Genomic DNA, 20,118 nt, shown 5'->3' on the forward strand with positions numbered 1-20,118 from the left:
ATTTCCTCGATTTGGTTCAGTGGTGGATGAGGTGCTGCTTGTTGACAGAGAGAGAGAGAGAGAGAGAGAGAGAGCTTGCCCGAACGATCGCACGTTGATAATTCAGCGACTCGTGAGCTGCTTGGCGACTCTGCTGTGGTGTTGCTGGAACTTAGAGCAGCTTGCTGGGGTTGTTGGAATACTGAACTTTGATGCTTTTCCAGCGCTTAAGCGAAATACATGTTTTGCATGTTTTCTTTTTTTTCCTATTTCGACTAAGCGCTGGAAATACATCAAGGTGTTGCTGGGAATCGTTGCTTATGCAGAACCAGTAGCGGTCAGCAGTGCCGCGATATGTCACAGTATTTTCACAATCTTATGCGTGAACTGTCATGTTATGTTGCCATGGTTTTGAACTGCATCTTGTTAGCAGTAACCGGACGTCTTAGTAAGCAGAGAAGAATAAAAAGAAAAATCACAACAAAAAACCAAAGATGGGGGTTAGGTTAATAACGACCGCGTTCGTTTTCTTTTTTTTTTTATTGTGCTGCTTCCTTGCTCTTCGGGGTCGTTCGGAGAACGGAAACGCGACGTGAGTACTGCGTGCGATACTGTTATTACCTGCTATTAGTATTTCCGAGGTGGTCGGGAGGGCCGGAAACCCGGAAGAAGCGCCGTGATGAGTTCAATCAAAGCACACTCCGTGGCATGGAACGGCAGCCGGCCATCTCTGTGCGTTGCACGCGACCGCACCGTTTCGGCAGTTCGTGCCGTATATGTGTGTGTGCATGCGATGGGCGCCTCCGGTGGATAACTGCCGAGATTGACCTCCATGCACGAGGTACGTGTTTGGGACCCCTTTATTTCCCCGTGATTCGGGGGTGGAGCGGCATTTCAAAGGCATGATCATATACGTTGTTGAGACTGGTTTGTGGCGGAAGCGGCTGATTCCCTTAACGTTTGATGGCGCTTTGGAGGGATGATTATCTTAAATTTGTGGAAAGTGGCGTCCTGTGCTGTTAACGTGTTGTTCGCATTTATGTGCCTGTGAGAGGCAGCCGCGCGAGTCGTTAACTTTCAGCATTGGGCCTAATTTACGGTATACGTAATGTTAGCCAGGCTTTAAAAATAAATAAAGAAGTCCACCGTACCTGGTCGTCCGTCCTCTTCCGCCACCAACACTATTATGTGTGCTTCTTATACTTGGTTAATAAGTAAACCAAATTTAAAAAAAAAAATCTTTTGGCTAACGGTAGCTGGACAGACAACTTTTGAATCTTTCGCGTGCTAGCTATGGCGATGGGAACACTGATTTCTTAGGCCTTGTGTTGGGGACCTTTTGTGGAATTGTAAAGCGAGCTTCTATATGAACGTGCGTGTCGTTCGCAGTTCTTTCCGCGTCGTGAGTCACCCTGAACTGACACGTTACTAGCTGTGTGCACATACGATCTTCATGACTAGTACTATACTGCCCCATTACCTTTAGTGCATTGCTATGCACGCACCTGTCCGCGTGTGCCCGAGCGCGAAGGGGAGGCATAACTTATGTCTCCGTTCCGTTGTTTTCGTGCCTTATCGCGTTATTATTTCCGCGTATAGCGTGATACAGCGCGCTATACTCAGACGTATACGCATATAGCAGCACTGCAGCAAGGATGCCGTGCTTTGCGGACCAGTGCGCAGTTATACGGCCGGCTCCGGCAGCTCATCACGCACGCGGGCGGGTAAGCGTGACCGTTCCCATTTGGGGAGCGACCGGCTTCGGTCGTCGTCCAGCTGAGGCCTCCCGTGCGCGCTTTGTTACATCCGTACACACCCCGTTCACGTCATCCGGCGACATTGCCGCTGCATGCTGTGCCCACCGGATGTTCTCTTCGGTCGATCGCCTGCACGGCTCGGCCGGGTCGCCTCGGTCCTGCGATGCCGAGTTATAAAAAGAACGCTATACGGGCACGCGTGGTTATATACGTGTATTGCGTGTCTGATCTCAGTCGCATGCGCACGTCGATTACGGAGACACCAATTGCTATTGGTGCAAGAGGAAGGGCTGCGCGCGTCAGCGTGAAATAAGCCTGTACTTGAAGTCAGGAAGCGGCGCACGACAAACGCGGCGTAGTTTCGACGCAGTATGTATAATATAGTTCTTCATGAAGCGGCCGCAGGAGCACTTGTTCGTTGGAGTGGTTGTTCTCGATGACGCTCCTCCTGCATGCTTCCTTGTTCTAACGTAAACCGTCAAAACCTTTAATATAAACATAACCGCGTCATAGCTCTTTGTTGTCGCTTGCCACAGGTCAAGAAGACCGTTCTTGCGAAGGTTTCGTCGCATGCTGTATTGATCCTCTAGAGTCTGAATACGACTGGACCACTATAGATTTCGTCCAGTGTTTGAAGAAGTACTATCTGCTCGCACACGTTTTCTATAAGAATGAATGCACCCCGTTGTCACACGAGAAAGACGTTTCTTCTTGTTGTGGGTCTCCTGTTACGGAAGTCTGTGAATTTGCCCGCTAACGTCTCCCTATATCCTCTATGAAATTCTCAGCCTACTTTCGCCTTGCGGCATTGTTGCTTTTGGCGCGCCGCATCGCGCTTCGACGTGGCGTGCCGCAATGCGCCTGTCACGCGACGGTGACTCGTCGTCAGCGGACGACGTCCTATAGGTGTCCTTGCACCGTTTTGTACGTGCAAGGGCGACGCGTTGCCGGGCGGCCGCGGTGACGCGCGCCGTGGCAGTGCGGTTGCGCACGTTATATACATCGTGCCAAGTGTCTCCGAGGTCGCCGTCGGTCTGATCACGAATGACGCGAGACTGTCGTGTAGACGTGTGTCAGCCAAGGAGGTTAGAAAAAAATTGCTGGAGTGGCGATTATTGCTCAAGAGTGAAGCCGTGCCCACCAAAAGATGGCGGCTGCGGCCGCCATCTTAGTAGGGGCACGATAAATCATCGGTGTTTGGCGACGGAAAGCCAGCGTTTTCCACGCACGCCAGACAAGTTTAATATGGCAACTTTTACAGGTCAGATACTGCTGCAAGCGTGTCTTTGTGTTACTAGTTTTCATCAGTAAGCCTCAAAGTCATGGCAAATTTTATTGCAGATCAATCGCCAATACTTCACTCGACGGGTTACTTTTGTCGGCAACAACTACCTTTTATTTTATAATTAACGCAATATTGATACTAACAGATCAAAGCCACTTGATCTCTTAGTAGGCGCCACCAGAAAAGAGCATGTTTCCGAGCTCTTTGGTGGGCAAAAGCTGGCTTCACTTGCGCTGGCAAGGCGTTGCGAGAGCTTCCACTCCAGAATTTTTTTTTTAAACCTCCTTGGTGTCAGCGAGTAGCTCTCCTTCATGTAGTTCTGTCTCGTAACCTTCTGCTCTCGGCCACTTCGCGAGGAGCCAGGGGCGTTGCATCTATACATTGGTGCGAGAACAGTTTTTTTTTTCACTCGCACGTTACCCGCCCTTTTAGTAAACGTTGGACGCTGTGGGACCGTTCTTACGCGGGCACTTGCGACTGTAGTTTTATTTAAAAAAGCGCGCGCACGCGAATGTGTGTGTGTGTGTGTGTGTGTGTGTGTGTGTGTGTGTGTGTGTGTGTGTGTGTGTGTGTGTGTGTGTGTGTGTGTGTGTGTGTGTGTGTGTGTGTGTGTGTGTGTGTGTGTGTGTGTGTGTATGTATGTGTGTGTGTGATTTTTTTTGTTTCGATGTCAGGCTCTTCATTAGACGAATCTCGCATCCACGAAGCTAATGAGTGGCGTAAGGAACTTCCAGGGCCCTGTTATATCTGTGCATCGCCCCAGTATATCGAAATCGAAATGCGCGCTTCTTTATAAGCGACGATCTCTGTGGAGAGATGGCCATTCTACTTTTCTTCCGCCTCATTTGCATCATACTCACTTGCAGCGAGATTTCTGTCCAGCGCGGATTGTGCTGTAGCGATTGAACGAGTCCTTCTTCGGTGGCTGTGGAGAAGCGCGCTCGATCAACCCTGACGTACTTTGCCGTCCGGCACGGCCGCAGCAGTTCATCCGCCTTGCATTCGAGCTCGCTGCGCGCCGTCGCCCGCCCGCGTTCCGGGGTTCCTCCATTGTCTTCGGCCTGCCTGCTGGGGTCTTCGCAGGAAGAACTCGGCAGTGCCCGAAAAACTTTTTCTCTCTGTGTCGTGACCCGCTCTCCTCTCATCGTTTCTTGTCGTGTGTGGCACAATGACTGTCTGCCGCGTCCTAGCTGGCTGGTCAGTTTAGCGCTAAGAAGAGGCAAAACGCCACCGGCGAAAAGGGAAAGCAGCAGCTTTTGCGTGTGTCCCGGAACCATTTCAGCGACTCAACAGGAACGACCACGACCGTGAGTTGAGTCCGCTTCAGTGGAACGCGTCTGAATGCGGCAAGGGCGCCTTTGTTGTCGGCCGGACAAGGAGGTGCGCTTTTCAAGAGATCCCGTCTTGTTCGGCAGTACACTGCACGTATACGTCCTAGCCCTGTAGTCTGCTGAGACTTCCACGGACGGGCGCCCGCTATTCTTGCAACGGCGTCGTCACGGACTCCCCGCGTGAGCTCCCAAAGCCCTCCGACCCTTCGACGTCGTTGTTCGCTGCGTCGTCCTCCGCCCCCGTCTTCTTTTGCTCTTTCATCCGGCTGCCTCCATCGACGTAGGTATTCGACGCGCCAGCTTCCTGAGCGTTTTCATGCATTGTGTGCACGAAAGGGTTGCCGGGGCGGACGGATGCTCGTGCCAGACGATTCTTTCGTTCCTCGCATTCCCCTGTGTCCGCAGACTTTTGGCCGGTTCTCGTTAGCGCTCGCTCGCCTTTCGCTGGAGGTCTGGAAGTTCGAATGGCTTGGATAATAGGCCTGCGTCAATCCAGTCTTTCCTTTTTGTGCGCGCTTGGTTTCCTTATTTGACATTTCGGTTTGGAAGTTTGTTTCCTTAAGTTCTCGTGTTCGCTTGAGCTAAGTCTTCATTTAAAATCTATTGCATTTTCGTGTGTGGACAAACTCTTTCGAGCGTGGCGTTGTCCCGTTGTCCTTGTTGAGGTCCACGGTAAGGAACGACTTGGAGTCGTCCTACGTCGCGTGTCGACGTCCTCGCATTTCCTTGGGAAGAGCGAAGCAGCGAGCGGATCGGCCGCCGGAGCGTTCTCTTCTCACTGTTACTACGCCAGTGACGCGGCGCCATGGTAGCTGATGACCGTGATGATGTGCGGAGATGATGACACCAGGGTACGCCGTTAGCATACAGACACCACGTCTGTACTACGGACAGCTAGACAAGAATGTTTGCTCCGAATGGGCCTTTTTCAGGTCTGAAGAGCGCCTCTAGTGGAGATCGCTGAAATCGAAACTGAGGGTCTATGGCCTCCGAAGTTGCCCACCGCGTGCCGGTAGATATTCTCAGAGGCCTGGTATATTTCGGGAAAATTTGCAAATGTTCCACGCCAGGTGGCGCTCAGCCGCTCCTGTCGCCACGCTGTGACCCTCAAAAAACATGGCGCGCGTGTCGTCACCGCCGCCGCGCATGCGCAGACTACCCTCCTGAAAAAGGCCCATTCGCGCGGCACGAGCGTATTTGCTTCACCACGTCGTATTCGCGTCAGCCACCTCTACTGCTCCTCTTTATATTATCTACCATGGACCACAACCCAGAAGCGAGAATACATATCCGTGTGCATTGTTATCTGCCTGATATCATGTACAACTGTACCCACGACACTGAATCATTATTGCCGCCGATTGACTTCTAAGTTTTGTCTCTTATAGGGCTTTATGAGAACGTGCTGTGTATACCGTATATACGTATTACGTCTTCGCCAACGAGCAACACATTCGAGTTGTCGCAAATCCGTTCTGAAGAAGGATGTCAACCCTTCTTTGTTCGTTACGTTACGTCCCACAGCGTGGCTTTCGACGTTCCCTTCGGTACCCGAGTTACGCCTTTGTGTGCACGTTATACAAACAAAGCCCTCGGTGTACAGCCACACATGCGCTTACCGCGGAAGCGCCCGCAGCGTTCGCCCCCCCCCCCCCCCCCCCCCCCGCGAGAACCGATGTTTGTACACTCGTGCGTGTACCCCCCTCGATTCAGGCGACTTCCCGTTTGCGCAGCTTGCTCTCTCGTGTTGCTTCTTTCCGTCGCTCATCGTGCAGGTCACATCTTTCGGATTACCGCGTATACACGTAAGCGGCGGACAAGCACGCGAGTTTCGATTGACCGCGAGCAAGGAAGAGAGGGAAAAGGGGCAGCCACAGTGTGAACATCTGCTGTAACGCCCATGCACACTCGTGTGTACGCGGGCCATTCACGCTCGCCGGTGCATTGTGCAGAGGCCGACCCAATATTTGCACACAACGGGCTGCTGCTGCTGCTGCTGCTGCTGCTCTGCGGGCTCGCTTAATCCCCATTGCAAACGCAGAGGTCATTGCGTGTGCTTGGCTTGCGTGCAAAGAGAAGACAGACGCGAAGAACGAAGATGCGCGAAGCTTGCGCGGCCGTCTGTATTGCACTTTTGCAAGGTGCTGCGGTAACTGCGCACGCAGATATGCATCGGGTTATCGTGTCATATCGCTGAGACGGCGCGTTATCTGTATTCAAAGACGCATTCAAATTCTGCATTCAAATTGGCGCAGGCTCATTCACTCCGCCTAGAATATATGTGCTTGCGTATCACTTTCTTCGGGCGCATTCATGGAAAATAAGGCAGCTCACCGTGAAGTATATAGTTGAAGTTGATATAGCGCGTTGTTTTGGTATCGGGCGTGTTAACCTGCTTGAGCCTAATAATAATAATAATAATAATTGTTGGGGTTTTACGTCCAAAAACCACGATATGATTATGTGGGACGCCGTAGTGGAGGGCTCCGGGAGCTTCGACCATCTTGGGTTCTTCAACGTGCACCTAAATCTATAAGTACACGGGCCAGTAACGTGTCGCCGCCAACGAAATGCGGCCGCCGAGGCTGGGATTCGATTCCGCGACCTTCGGGTCAGCAGTATAGAGCACCACGAAGAGCATACTCTGGCGGTCTGCTTGGGTCTATAGACAAACCTCTCCTTACGCCGGATCATCTTCATTTTCCCTTTCTCTCATAATCTCGCACGACATGGAGCCCCGTGCTGCCGCTCTGACGTTTCTCTCATTAACTTAGCTTATATAGTTTTGACTCACGGTGCGAGTATTTCTCTCTCCTCTCCCTCCCATCCTCAAGGAACAAGGAAGCAACCACGCTTGGTTTCATTGGCGTTTCGGGTTGTGGATGTGTTGCGCTTCGAAAACCACGCAGGCAGTGTCCGCGTTCAGTCAACTAGAGGGTGTTGGTTCAGTTCTCGCTCGGTCGCTCTTGCCTTCGCCTGCGCATTTTGCGAGGTCGGCCAGGTCGGCGCTCGCCATGTTGCCAAAGGCGGCGTTGCTGTTTCTTCATCCTTCAACTTCAGCCTACGGGCGAAGCTACACCGCAACCTCTGGCTTCGGATGTGCTCCACCTTGCTGTAATTTTACGTATTCCGAGCATTATAATTCCAGCTGTCACGCGTGCGAGTGTTAGCCGGATTTTTAGAATTATTTCTGAAACACTCAACTTGAGGTATATGTGGAACGCAAAAGTTCGTGCGGTGTATGAAGCAACCTGAATGTTCGTGTGTGCGCGCGCGCGTGTTTGTCAGTGGCGTAGCCGGGGCGGGGGGGGGGGGGACACACTGGGCCCGTGCCCCACCTCGAATTTTTTTTTTGCTATGGCATACAGAACACAAAATGACATTTGACCACTTCTGCCTGCCCGGGCCCCACTTCAAATCAAGGAGGTGCCCCCCCCCCCCCGCCCCGAAAAAAATTTCTGCCTACGCCCCTGTCGTTGGTGTGTGTGTGTGTGTGTGTGTGTGTGTGTTGTGTGTGTGTGTGTGTGTGTGTGTGTGTGTGTGTGTGTGTGTGTGTGTGTGTGTGTGTGTGAGCGCGTTATTTATGGATTATTTTGGAATAATTGCTTTAGTCCAGCTGCTGCTAACAGCTGTGCCGCGCCGAGGTCATTTATTTGTAGATTTATTCTCGCTGTGGTGCAGTTGCGGTGTAGTGTTGAGGATTGTGAAAAAAGAAAGAGGAAATAAAAAAAATCAAGTATATAAACGTTGTTAGTCTCGATCGTGGCGTCGGTTCCTTTTTTTTTTTTTTCAGGTCTACCCGGCTTAGGAAATAGCCAATTCTTTTCCTATCCATTGATACAAAGAGCTGTCATTTTCGCACAACCGACTGTATTGAGCGTCAGTATCGACTGTGGTGTTTATCAGCGCGTTTCACTGAAGTGCACACTCGTTCGCTGACACGTGTATACAGCTTCAACCGATCGCGTGCGTGTGTGTGGCCCGCGCCGCCGCAATTTACCCAAGGCGCATATAGAGTGTGTCTCCCTCCCATACACGTTTATATATATATAATACGGCTTACGTGCGCCCAGTCTTTCCGGTCTGTCGCGTGCGGTAATACGCGGAAGCGTATTCCGAAACTCGCTCGCCCAACTTGCCCCGCGACTCGAATACAGAGGTTGTTCGTAGTAATGCTCAGGCCTAATTCGCCGAGAGAGTCTGTAATGTGTACCCTCTTTCTCCTACTTGGCTGTATATACACTGCTGTATGCACCATGAGCCTGTTAGTCCTTGATGTCCGCTGAGCTGCTTACGCGTGCGTGTGTGCACCGGTATACGTACTCGCTTGATTCGGGTAATTATGCTCGCTGCTGCGTCGCCGCCGCCGGCCGTGACTATTCACTCACGGGGTTCACTCGTGAAGCGAGCTTGTGCGTGTGCACCTTTCCTTTCCTGCATGCGTGCCTTTTTCCGGTTTCGCGGTGCGGGACCGCGCCTCAACGCCGGATTGACTGGCTCCCCCGTTGCACAACGTTTTAGTTATCGAATAACGGCGAGAGTGCGGGCGGTCCAGCGTTCTCGGTTCGCTCGGAAATGACTCACGCTGTAAAGAGAAAGCTGTCGTGTACTCAAAACTGTTCTTTTTCCCGTCTCCTTGAAGATTTCCCGTCCTTGGAAAAGTGAAGTGTTTTTTTTCCTTTCGCTCTGTCTGTTACCAGGCGAAGTTTTTTTAACGACCCATTTTCACCACGTTTCGTTGTCGCCCGTTCCCGTGTTGTGAAACTATCACCCGGCTGACACGAAGGTAACTTGTCGGCGCTCGCTGTTCGCTGCTTAGTGCGCGCCTTAATGGGATTCTAGATGAACTGGTTTTAGTTCCCGCGTAGGCGTGTCTATCGCAGTGGAACGGATATCTCAGCAGTGATGACTGTTTATATATAGTCTTTCTCACTGAGAGAATGGAGTAGGGTGCTTCCTAAAAAAAAAATGCGTACTGACTCTGCCCTCGCCCTTAAAGTACATGTTTCTTCTACGATCAGCTTGTATGTGAAATCCGGTCATCTAGCCGCGACTTCGGTGCGCTGTTGTTTGGGGCAGTAGTAGTAAGGTTTTGCTTTGGTTCATTAGAAGGAACGCGCGATAGTTGCATCATAGACTGTTCATTGACGTAGCACAGCTCGTTAAGATCGCGTATTTGTTAACCTATGTGTGCCGTTTTCAAATTAGAATCGAACGTTTTCCGCTTGACGGTGTATTCTGTTGACGCTTTACACACATTTATTTAGCAGAAAGAAGTTGGTAAGCAGAGCGAATAAAATTGCGGGCTATAGTTTGTGTTTACCGAATTTCGCGCACAGGTCGTACTGCTATGCGTGATTTGGCGCTATGGACAGCAATGTCCATTAAGGAGGATCGGTCCTCCTTATGTGTTCTTCTGCAAGACGTGAGAAAAGATTGAGTAAAATTTGCTCGAGTTATGCTGCTTCTTTAATGTAATCCTATAGTTTAACGATTAATATACCGAAGTGATCTTTGGCTAGACATTGTGTAACAGTATCGTGTAACAGTAACAGTATCGTGTAATTGTGTAACACAAATTGTGTAATTGCATCGCTAAGCGCCGTGTATATTGTGTTCTTTGTATAGAGTCTAGAATATTATGGAGTCCCCATACTCACTGCCCACAGTTGGATCTGTAAGGTACATTTGAAACGTAAACGAACACGCACACACGCACACGGGCGCGCGCACACACACAGAGAGAGAGATAGAGATAGATGGACGGACGGACGGACGGACGGACGGACGGACGGACGGACGGACGGACGGACGGACGGACGGACGGACGGACGGACGGACGGACGGACGGACGGACGGACGGACGGACGGACGGACGACGGACGGACGGACGGACGGACGGACGGACGGACGGACGGACGGACGGACGGACGGACGGACGGACGGACGGACGGACGGACGGACGGACGGACGGACGGACGGACGGACGGACGGACGGACGGATGGATGGATGGATGGATGGAATATAATAATAATATCTGGTGTTTAACGTCCCAAAACTGCGATATGATCATGGGGGACGCCGTTGTGAAGGGCTCTAGAAATTTCGATCACCTTCGGTTCTTACACGTGCACCTAAATCTAAGTACACGGGCCTCAAACGTTTTCGCCTCCATCGAAAATGTAGCCGCCGCGGCCGGGATTCGATCCCGCGCCATTCGGGTCAGCAGTCTAGCGCCATAACCACTATAGACCACCGTCCATGGCGGGGCAGAGAAAGGAAAGAAAGCAACAGAGAGAAGAAAAAAAGAAATAAAGCAGCAGAGAGCAGTCACTCAAAATTCATAACCTGGCAGCTGATTCACCACATCTGCCGCTGCTTCTATACGCCTCACTCAGACCTTAATCATCCGCTCGACAGCGATTTCACATCTGAGAAGCGTGATCTGTCGTTCCCGCATCCGTTACTCTTTAGTGGAGCTCGCGAAAGCGTTGCTGCGTCAGCTTTCTTCTGCTCCTCTCTCTCGTTAGGTCGCCCACCATTGACAGAGCTCCTGGACAGCTTCTTGGCTCGTTCGCAGCTGATCAAGCTTGCTTGCCAATGTCTCTTTATTGGAGCGGCGCGAAAAATGCGCGCGTGCGCTTGAGCTCTGCGGAAGTGAACGGAGCGCGCTCGAATGCCTCGAGTGCCGTATTCTCCCGTTTTGGTGCCTCGGGGCGGAGCCGACCTCGCCGGGCCAACTTTGCTCATGCATGTGTACGTGTATGCGTGTACATACACGGAGGCGTCTCGGCCAGCCCGCACGCGGTCTTGGACGAGCAGCGTAATTGTGCTCCTTGGCGAGCAACCAGTGCCGAGCGGCCCTGAGAAGCATGTAACTTGCGTTGCCGATCGGCCTGCTCCTCGCGTGCCTGTGGGCGACAAAGCGGGACGCGCGCCGTGTGTGGCATGCCCACGCTTCCTGCGTTGTTGCGTTGTGTGCCAGCAGCTCGCGGCCGCTTTGTACGCAGTGACCGCGAGGTGCGCGGCGAGGCACAGGTGTGTTACCCGCGTGCGTATTATGTGTGGTTTGGACGTTGTATAGGACGCGTGAGTGGCGCGATTTGTTTGCAAAGCATTGTTATACGTTGGTGTATAACAGCTTAAAGACGGATGCGTGCGACGGAACGCCGACGTCGTGGTGCGATGCGTCTTGAACCTTTCTTGCAACGACACAAAGATGACGCGAACTGTTACGGCGGGTGTGTAACCACGAAATCTGTAGTGATGAAATTCTGCACTACATATCCACTCGCGCCTCTTTATTGCTACGGAATGGTGAAAGAAGGAGGGGATCGAGAGAAATGGTCTGGTGCGCGATTTTTGTTGGTCAGCCATCTTGACTCCACCTGTACTTGTTAATTAGCCTTGTAGGAGTTTCTTGTATTTCTATAATACAATGTGGTCAATGCAACGTCACAGCGTGGCTAAGCGAACGACGTCCGCGGAACCAACTTGGTGTCCTTTTTTCAGGACATTGTCAAATTCCGCCAGATTGGCCGAACTCGCCATCCCGTCAGCTGTGATGGGCCAAGAAGGCTGCTGTGCCCCGACTGCTTCGCTCAATAGGCCAACATGGCGGGATACGACAAAGCTACGAAATTTAACAGTTTCCTGTGTAGCACAACAAAGGAGTTTTGAGAACGGTCTTCGTATAGGCCTCCTGCGTGTGCATACAGTCTCTGTGCTACACAGGACGACCCTCTATGTATAGGTTAAAAGACAGGGCGTGCAAACACGGACATAAGAAAGAAGTCAAGACAACACAAATGCCGTGTTTTCTTCTCTTGTATTCGTGTTTGAACGCCCAGTCTTTTAACACGAATACCTATACCAGCTGGCTTAGCTCTCTGTTATTCCAGCCTCTGTGTGTATTACTTAGTAGTTGATGCGTTCGCTTCATGGTCTTATTTTCTCGCTACGTTCGTTGTCTCTCGTCGATCGCTCAGTCGTCCGTGGCGCTTACGTATACGTACACGGCCTCCCGCACAGCGCGCCGCACAAGGCCGCGCGCGCGCCCTTGGCGCTCTCCGCTCCCGTGGTGTACTTTCGACCAGCAGCTGTCAGCCTCGACGACCGCGCTTGCGTCACCGAGGAGGCCGGTCTCCGGTCCAAACGGAAGCCAGCAACTCAACGCCGACGACGTATCTCTGCTGCAAAAGAGAAGAAAAAAAAACAAACAAACAAGAAAGACTATGCGGCACCGCTTGGAGATACACAGCAGCAGAAGCAACCAGCACGGGGTGACAGAACGACGACCCGAACGGACATCGGTTCTCTGTGGCGGCTTCCGAGTGTTGCGCTATGCGGGCTCGCTTGTGTCCCTTGGACCGGTTCGGCCCGCCAGAGTGTATATCGCGATGCTTCTGTGCTGCGCCGGCCGTATAGCGGTGGCACGCCTCCTCGCGTGGCCGCAAGCCGGACGCTCTGGGTTTCCGGTCATTGTTCTTGGACGCTCGCTCGCTTTATAAAACGCTTCGGCGGCCATTTGCGGGCGCGCGCGCACTTAACGACGGCGCGCATGGTGTCGCTGGCGCGGCGTGCGGAACGTGAGGAGGTGTGTCTTCGAGTTTTAACTGGAGCGGGCGGTTCTTGATAGCGTGGTTGCGCGCTTGTGACTGACCATTTGTTGAGCTGTACTATACGCGGTGTCATAACGGCTGCACACAACACTTGATGGAGTGCTTCGGATTAGGTTCTGACCCTCTGGTGTGCTCTAACGTGCGTCATGATTCAACTGCACGAGTATGTTTAGATACCGCCCGCATTGAAAGACTGTCGACGCAGCCTGGATTTCATATCTCATACTCTTGTGTAGTATCAGGTTAGCATAGATGCTAAATAGCAGCACGAGCTAATGCAGACAACTATGCGCAAATACGATATTGCGTGCGTGTGCAAACACTATTTGTACAGAAGTGACCTCAAGCATACACAAGTCGCAAATTTGGAGGCGAAAATGTTTGACGCCCGTGTGTATAGATTTAGGTGCACGTTAAAGAACCCCAGGGGGTCGAAATTTCCGGAGTCTTCCGCTACGGCGTCCTTCATAATCATATCGTGGTTTTGGGGCGTATAAAACCCCAACAATTACTAGTAAGTAGCAAATCGCTTGGAACACTGCTTTAGCTAATCAATTCTGCAGGAATCGTAATCCTAAAGGTGTTTATTGAGGTGGAGGTCCTTTCATGCACTCGGAGGTATGAAGCTCGGAATGAAGATACGAAACTGAAGCTACGAAGCTTCAGACTCTTTTTCCGGGGAAATGTGAGATATGCATTTGTTTATACGATTGCGCGTCCGCTCCGTTGAGACCGCCCGTTTGTAGCTCCTGCGTGAAGCACTCGGCGAGACGGGTGCACGTTCGGAATCAAAGGACCCGCTCCCTGTTTTTTTCAGCGGCGGATACGGAGTAATGCGATATCCCCTCGCGGACGTTATTTCGCCGGCTGACGAAGCAACAGCTTTCGGAGACCCGACAGTCCGCAGCGGTCGCTGCCCTCTTTTCATTGTAACTTCTCGCCGCACTGCGTTATTATTTTTTTTTAAAGGGCCGCGCTTCTACTTTCTCGGCCACTGCACGTCTGTATAGTGCGAATTGTTTTTCGAGCTATAGCCCTAATGACACCCGTTTAGCGTTTCCTGTAATTCAGCCCGGTAATCAAGATCGCGGCACTTTGTCGGGCTTCCCAGCGTCCGGCAGATGGCCGGTTGTTGCGACATTTAATACGCTCAATTTGACTTACTGCGACGTATAATGCTTGCAAAACGTCGCAGCCCCGCGCGTCGCCTGTGTAGTTATCCTCTTGGCTTTGCCGACTGCTCTCGTCTATAGGTCACACCGTAGCAGACGACGCGCCTCGCGTCCGGCCTTGTTGGACGGACAATGCTTGACTTGAAACTGAGAGCCATGGCGACCCTGTGAACTGTCTGTCGCGCGGAATGTGTGAATGGACGTCCATGGGAAGCTGACGTCATTGTTAGCGTAATCGGTGGAAGAGTTACCCTTAGCAATGTTGACTGTTTCAGAGAGAGTTCGTATAATTAAAGTGTTAGTCGGTGAAATTCCGCACAGTCGTGTGCGTGATTTGTAGAGGTCACTGCTCGTTCAAGCAACGGGGTGGTCGGGGTCAGTTGAGAAGCCTCTCAGGCCCATCCCCTCAATGAAGGGGCTGCCCCGCAACGGTGGTCTAGTGGTTATGGCGCTCGACTGCTGACCCGAAGGTCGCGGAATCGAATCCCGGCCGCGGCGGCTGCATTTTCGATGGAGGCGAAAATGTTTGAGGCCCGTGTACTTAGATTTAGGTGCACGTTAAAGAACCCCAGGTGGTCGAAATTTCCGGAGCTCTCCACTACGGCGTCTCTCATAATCATATCGTGGTTTTGGGACGTTAAACCCCAGATATTATTATTATTGTTATTATTATCAATGAAGGGGCTTCTGGTTTTCATATATACGACCTCACTGTGCGTGCGAAGTGATTAAAAGTGGTCCAATTCGAAGCGTCGCTGAAGCCAACATTAATTAAAAAAGCAGGGGACTTGTCTTCGTCAAGGCTACTGACAAAGGCCCGTCTCGAAACGTTTGCTTCAGCGGCTATCCTTGCTTGAGCCACTGTCGCATCACAACATTGAACTTCCACACTCGTGCAAACCTCTCTTCTGCGTGCGAGTGTGTTGATTGGTCATCCATATACATCGGCGAGCACGAAACCATGCGCATGCATGTTTCATTAAAGCCAGAATCTCTTTCTGCCAGCGCGTGTTCTCTGTGTACGCGTCTTTTTTCCGATGCATACTTCATTAGTTCGATAACATCGTTCAAATTGCGCTTTGGCTAGCTAGTCATATATGTAAAGCAACGAGTTGAAGGGATTATTGTTCCACCTGAACCTTAATATATATAGCGCATCTTGTCTGTAAGTGTGTCCATGCCTGACGACCGAGCGCTGACTCATGTCCCCTTTTGCTTTTCATGTGCGCAGGACGAGACAGATGGTTCCGGGGAACAGGGCGAGGAGGAAGAAATCCACCGCAAGACTCAGCGAAGGTAAGTTGCACCGATGGCTGATAAATTGTTGATGTCGTATCGCCCGCACCCGTTTTTCCAGCAACATTATACCTGCCGCGATACGCCAGGTCCGAGCCATGAAGAGCGTAGGCAGCGATACGAAGATGACAAACGGAAGACCGAGTGATATACCGGGATATACGATAGCCTTGAAGTTATGTAGTCTTTTCGTGCGTAGCTGGTGCAAGTTTTGCCCTCCTGCGCCAAACTTTCACGCATGGCATATAAGTATGTACACGTGGAATTATATGTGAGTCAGACGCTTGAATACGCCGCTTAGAAACACTTGCACGCGTACTGTGCGGCAGCCCGTTGTGCCGCTATGAAAGGCTTCGTCAAGAGTTCAAGTTGGGGGTTTTAAATAAAAGTTTCCAGCCGCCGTAACCTATCAGGATGCTTTCAGTAAAGTGCACTTATAATAGCGTAACTTCGTAACTGGAGCCAGGAAACTGTTCCAATTTCTGCGATTTAATTTCGAAAGCCGTGGGACCTGCAGCGGCTCCGTCAAATCTGTCGCGAAGCTGGGAAATTGCGTTATAGGCCGTTACCGTCACTGCATTGGAAGCTTTATACCATCCCAGGGACTGTACGCATTTTTGCAAGCCTAACCCCCGTATTCAGAAACGCTCCTCGACTTGAACTTGACGTGCCACCGCCTTGGGCAGCGCGTTTGAAACGCGTTTGTGCTGCCTTGGCACCGACTAAAGGCAGCGCGTTCGAAACGCGTTGAAGGCGGTGGCAAGTCAAGTTCAAGTCAAGGATCGTTTCTCAATACGGGGGTTACCCCCGTATTCAGAAACGCTCCTTGACTTGAACTTGACTTGCCACCGCCTCAAGGGAGCGCGTTTGAAACGCGTTTGTGCTGCCTTGGCACCGCATAAAGGCAGCACGTTCGAAACGCGTTGAAGTTGGTGGCAAGTCAAGTTCAAGTCAAAGATCGTTTCTCAATACGGGGGTTACCCCTGTATTCAGAAACGCTCCTTGACTTGAACTTGACTTGCCACCGCCTCAAGGGAGCGCGTTTGAAGCGCGTTTGTGCTGCCTTGGCACCGCATAAAGGCAGCGCGTTCGAAACGCGTTGAAGGCGGTGGCGAGTCAAGTTCAAGTCAAGGAGCGTTTCTGAATACGGGGGTCTTCTTTATTCGTCGATGGGCTTGCCCAATTGGCAATACGCATGCCTCTCAGCCGAGTTCGTATTTCACGTCACGGGTACGGTCTCGTCTTCACTGTCCATTGTGCACGGTCTTGTGTTCATGTCGTTGAATAATATCTAACAGCTATAACTATAGCTTTCACCATGTAATTGTGCCTGTCGCGAGGCCTGCTTCATACGTCACACGTGGCATAGTTCCAAATAATGACTGCCCCTGTGCATTGTCATAACTTGCAATCGCATGTCAGCCTGCCTGGGAACAAAAGTATTTTAGAAACATAAGCACCCCCCCCCCCCGTTTTTCACTCCTGAGTGCATCGAGGAGGCTTTCTCGCGTTCAAGAACACACCCAGCCCAATCAACCAGGGGCGTATAGTAGGGGCTTTCGGTGTCAGAACACTCCCTGAAATTTTCTGGCCACTGGATATCCGCTGTCTCACAGCTTTCGCCCTTTTTTTTTGCCCATGCGACATCGGCGGCGTGTAACACCCCCCGGAAAAATATTTATGGCTACGCCACTGCAATCAACACCACTTAGTTGAATCTAAGAACGATATAGCGCGGGAAGCTGCCCGTGCCATCATTTCCGCGCAGCGACGTACCTATAACCATAACTAGCAAAGCGTGTGCATGCACCATCGAAAACAAACGCATCCGCTCCGGAAAGCCTGCGTAGATGTGCTGCATGCGCGCAAGTCATCCGTGCTCGTTGGGCATTGTGCATGTGTGTATACAGTCTCCGGGCTCGTCCTCGCTGCTCTCTCGACGGTGTTTACACCGCGCTGCTACTGCTGCTCGCGGCCTTGTCCTTTTCCCCGGCAATCGCCTGCATGCGGGCGCCAAGTGCTTTCGAGTCGATTGTCTCCCGCATGCAATGCCGCGTGCGTCCCTGTGTATGCGTGTAGTTTCGTCATGGCAGGGCCGGCGGAAGCCCCCATCGCGCAGTATACGCGTACACTGGGTAGCACTAATTAGGCTCGGCGTGTGCTGTTCTCGGCGCGCGCGGCACGTGCTTGTTGTTGCAAGCGCTGCAGACGCGTGTTGTTAGCCTGGGAATGTCCGTCGCCGAGCCGTGTTTCCTCCGAAAGTCGCTGGAAGGCCGTCTTCTCCTCTCTCGTCCTGTGTACACGTACTACGTTCGCTCGCCACGGCGTCTAATTGAGCGAGAATCTGCTTGGAAGTTCGCAGGTAAACATTGCCTGCTGATAACGACGTGCCAACCGGTCACGAGCGCGTGAGAGGTCCCGTAGTAAACTTGCTCGTTTCGATCGACGTATACATACGTGGTAGTTGAAGCACGATCGGTCAGTCGGGCTATCAGCGTGCGAAACAGTTAAGTACCACGTTTTGAATTGGTGAGAAGCGGACGATCCGCATTATACATGCAGAGGGGCGCAGGAACGAGTAAATTTGGTAAATCGGACGTCACATGCGCAGGGTGGAACCCACAGTGCGAGTGACGACAGCATTCGTGATGTTTTATGAAATCTAACAAGTGTGAAGGGTGCTCGGCTGAGAAACTTATGGTTACTTTAAGTAATTAATCAATTTTGGAACCTCACAAGGTTACGGTACAAACACAGCAACTTTTCTTGCTGCGGCGCAGCATATAGAAACGTATAGTTCCACTTCATGGTGTATTTTGTTCTTTCATATTAAATTTGGTACGCTGACTAGGTATGATTTGTTTTGTTTCGTATGAGGCGAGCAGTAAATATATAAATCGATAATCTCTCTTTCCGACTTCCTCGGCTATTCGGTCACTCAAGTGTTGTTTCCTTGATATACGCCGTCCGTATGGGGCCGTTCGGATAACTATACGGAGCGTACTCACGCGCCACATTGAGGATGGCAGAACTGTCCGAGCGACCCTGAGATCCGATCGTGTATATACGTAGCATGCATATCGGTATTGGGTCTCCGAGCGTTCGCTGCTGGCATAGCTATCGATAGTTAGACCCTTGGTGTCCTTTGGCAGCACCGTTGGGTCGGACAGTGTTTGCGGTCGCGCCTTCTCATGTAGATTATGTACACGAAGGCGCGTGCCAGGAATCGCGCGCCTACAGCGCTTTGCCAAGCTGTCGCATACGTAATCCGAACCGCGTCTCGCGGAAATCTCCCTTCGGCGTGTGTGTCCGTCTTTGCTGCCAACTTCTATTCGTCACGCGCACGGGCGCGTTTAATTGGAGGTCACTCATATCTGCGTTAATGGCTGGCTAAGGGTGATATGTGGTGAAGGAGGTCGGCGCGAAAAAAGTAAATACAGGACAGAGAAGGCAACGTGGCAAGCGTTTCTCTCTCTCTCTCTCTCTTTTTCTTTTTTTTTTTATTGGCGCCAGTATGCCCTACGGCATAAGTTAAAAGAAAGAGCTCAGTTTCGCGGTTCTCGATCTTGCATTTCATTCGTTTGCGTTGATTTCGATCCAGAATTACCAACTCGCCGAACTGTCCATTCTTCCGTGGTATGTGGCACGTTACAACAGTCTCTGTATGCGCAGTCAGTCAGTAATGAGAACGGGTCGAGCGCTAAGTTTTAGCTGTCCGTATGCTATAGCTTCGTTATTGGCACATCTGTGAAATCACATTGCATCCGTGGACCGGAAGATGCGATAAAAGCGCCAGATGGTACATCGATAAAATATAGATAGTGTAACCTGTCCGACGCACATCGCCTCGGAACCGCATAATATAGAAGGGTACGCATTTGGGCTGGTTGGTTCATGATTACGGGTGAGAAACAGCGCTAAAAAGACGGGACAAGAAAGGACACGAGACGACGGCGCTGACTAACAACCAAATGTGCTTTATTTCCTTCAGTCAGCATAAATATACTTCACCACTAACGTAATGAAAAACAGAAAACTCAGCCTGCGCAGAGGCAGTAAGGCGATCAACGAGACAAGAATTCTATCTCCTTCGGAAGGAGGGAAATCGAGGGGAAGCTTACACATGCCTCGCCGCTATTGTAGATGTGATAAGCTTCTGAAATGAGGCGCGCGCGCTCGTCATGGTATTTTGACAAGAAAGTGGCATCGTTAAAAGATGGATGGCAACCGCAACTGTTACAGTGAAGAGATAACTGACTATCTGTAGCTTGTTTTTGTACCTTGTTCAAATGCTCGCGAATGCGGTCATTAGCGCACCGCCCCGTTTGCCCGACATAGTAACGCCCGCAAGAAAGTGGAATCTTGTATACAACTTCTTGACAACATTCAACAAACTTCTGCCTGTGCTTCTTAGTGCATCTTCTTTTCTTCTCTTCTTCTCGGTTGACTTGCTGGCACAGGCTACCAAGCTTATTTTGGGCAGAAAACAACAGCCTAACGCCTGCCCTGCTGACAACTTTCTTGAGATTGTGCGCGACTTTGTGCACGTACGGAATAACCGCAACAGTTTGCTTCGAGTTTTTCTCGGATTGCACAGCAGCTGAGCGCTTGTTTTTAAAGCCTGCTACGAGGCTTTCGGCAATGTTAGTCAAAAGCGTTGCTGGAAAACCTGCGAG

At 51.3% G+C, this 20,118-nt stretch overlaps 1 protein-coding gene across 1 annotated transcript in view; it reads left to right on the forward strand.

Moving 5' to 3' along the window:
* Window positions 1-20,118, forward strand: part of LOC119390817 (uncharacterized) — a 281,919-nt gene that overhangs the window by 99,825 nt on the left and 161,976 nt on the right. The window contains exon 2 of the mRNA XM_037658520.2: window positions 15,378-15,442. Coding sequence (XP_037514448.1) covers window positions 15,378-15,442 — 65 coding nt within the window. The remainder of the gene's footprint in view (window positions 1-15,377; window positions 15,443-20,118) is intronic.

Source organism: Rhipicephalus sanguineus, chromosome 4 (assembly GCF_013339695.2).
Source record: "Rhipicephalus sanguineus isolate Rsan-2018 chromosome 4, BIME_Rsan_1.4, whole genome shotgun sequence".
Classification (NCBI taxonomy): domain Eukaryota; kingdom Metazoa; phylum Arthropoda; class Arachnida; order Ixodida; family Ixodidae; genus Rhipicephalus; species Rhipicephalus sanguineus.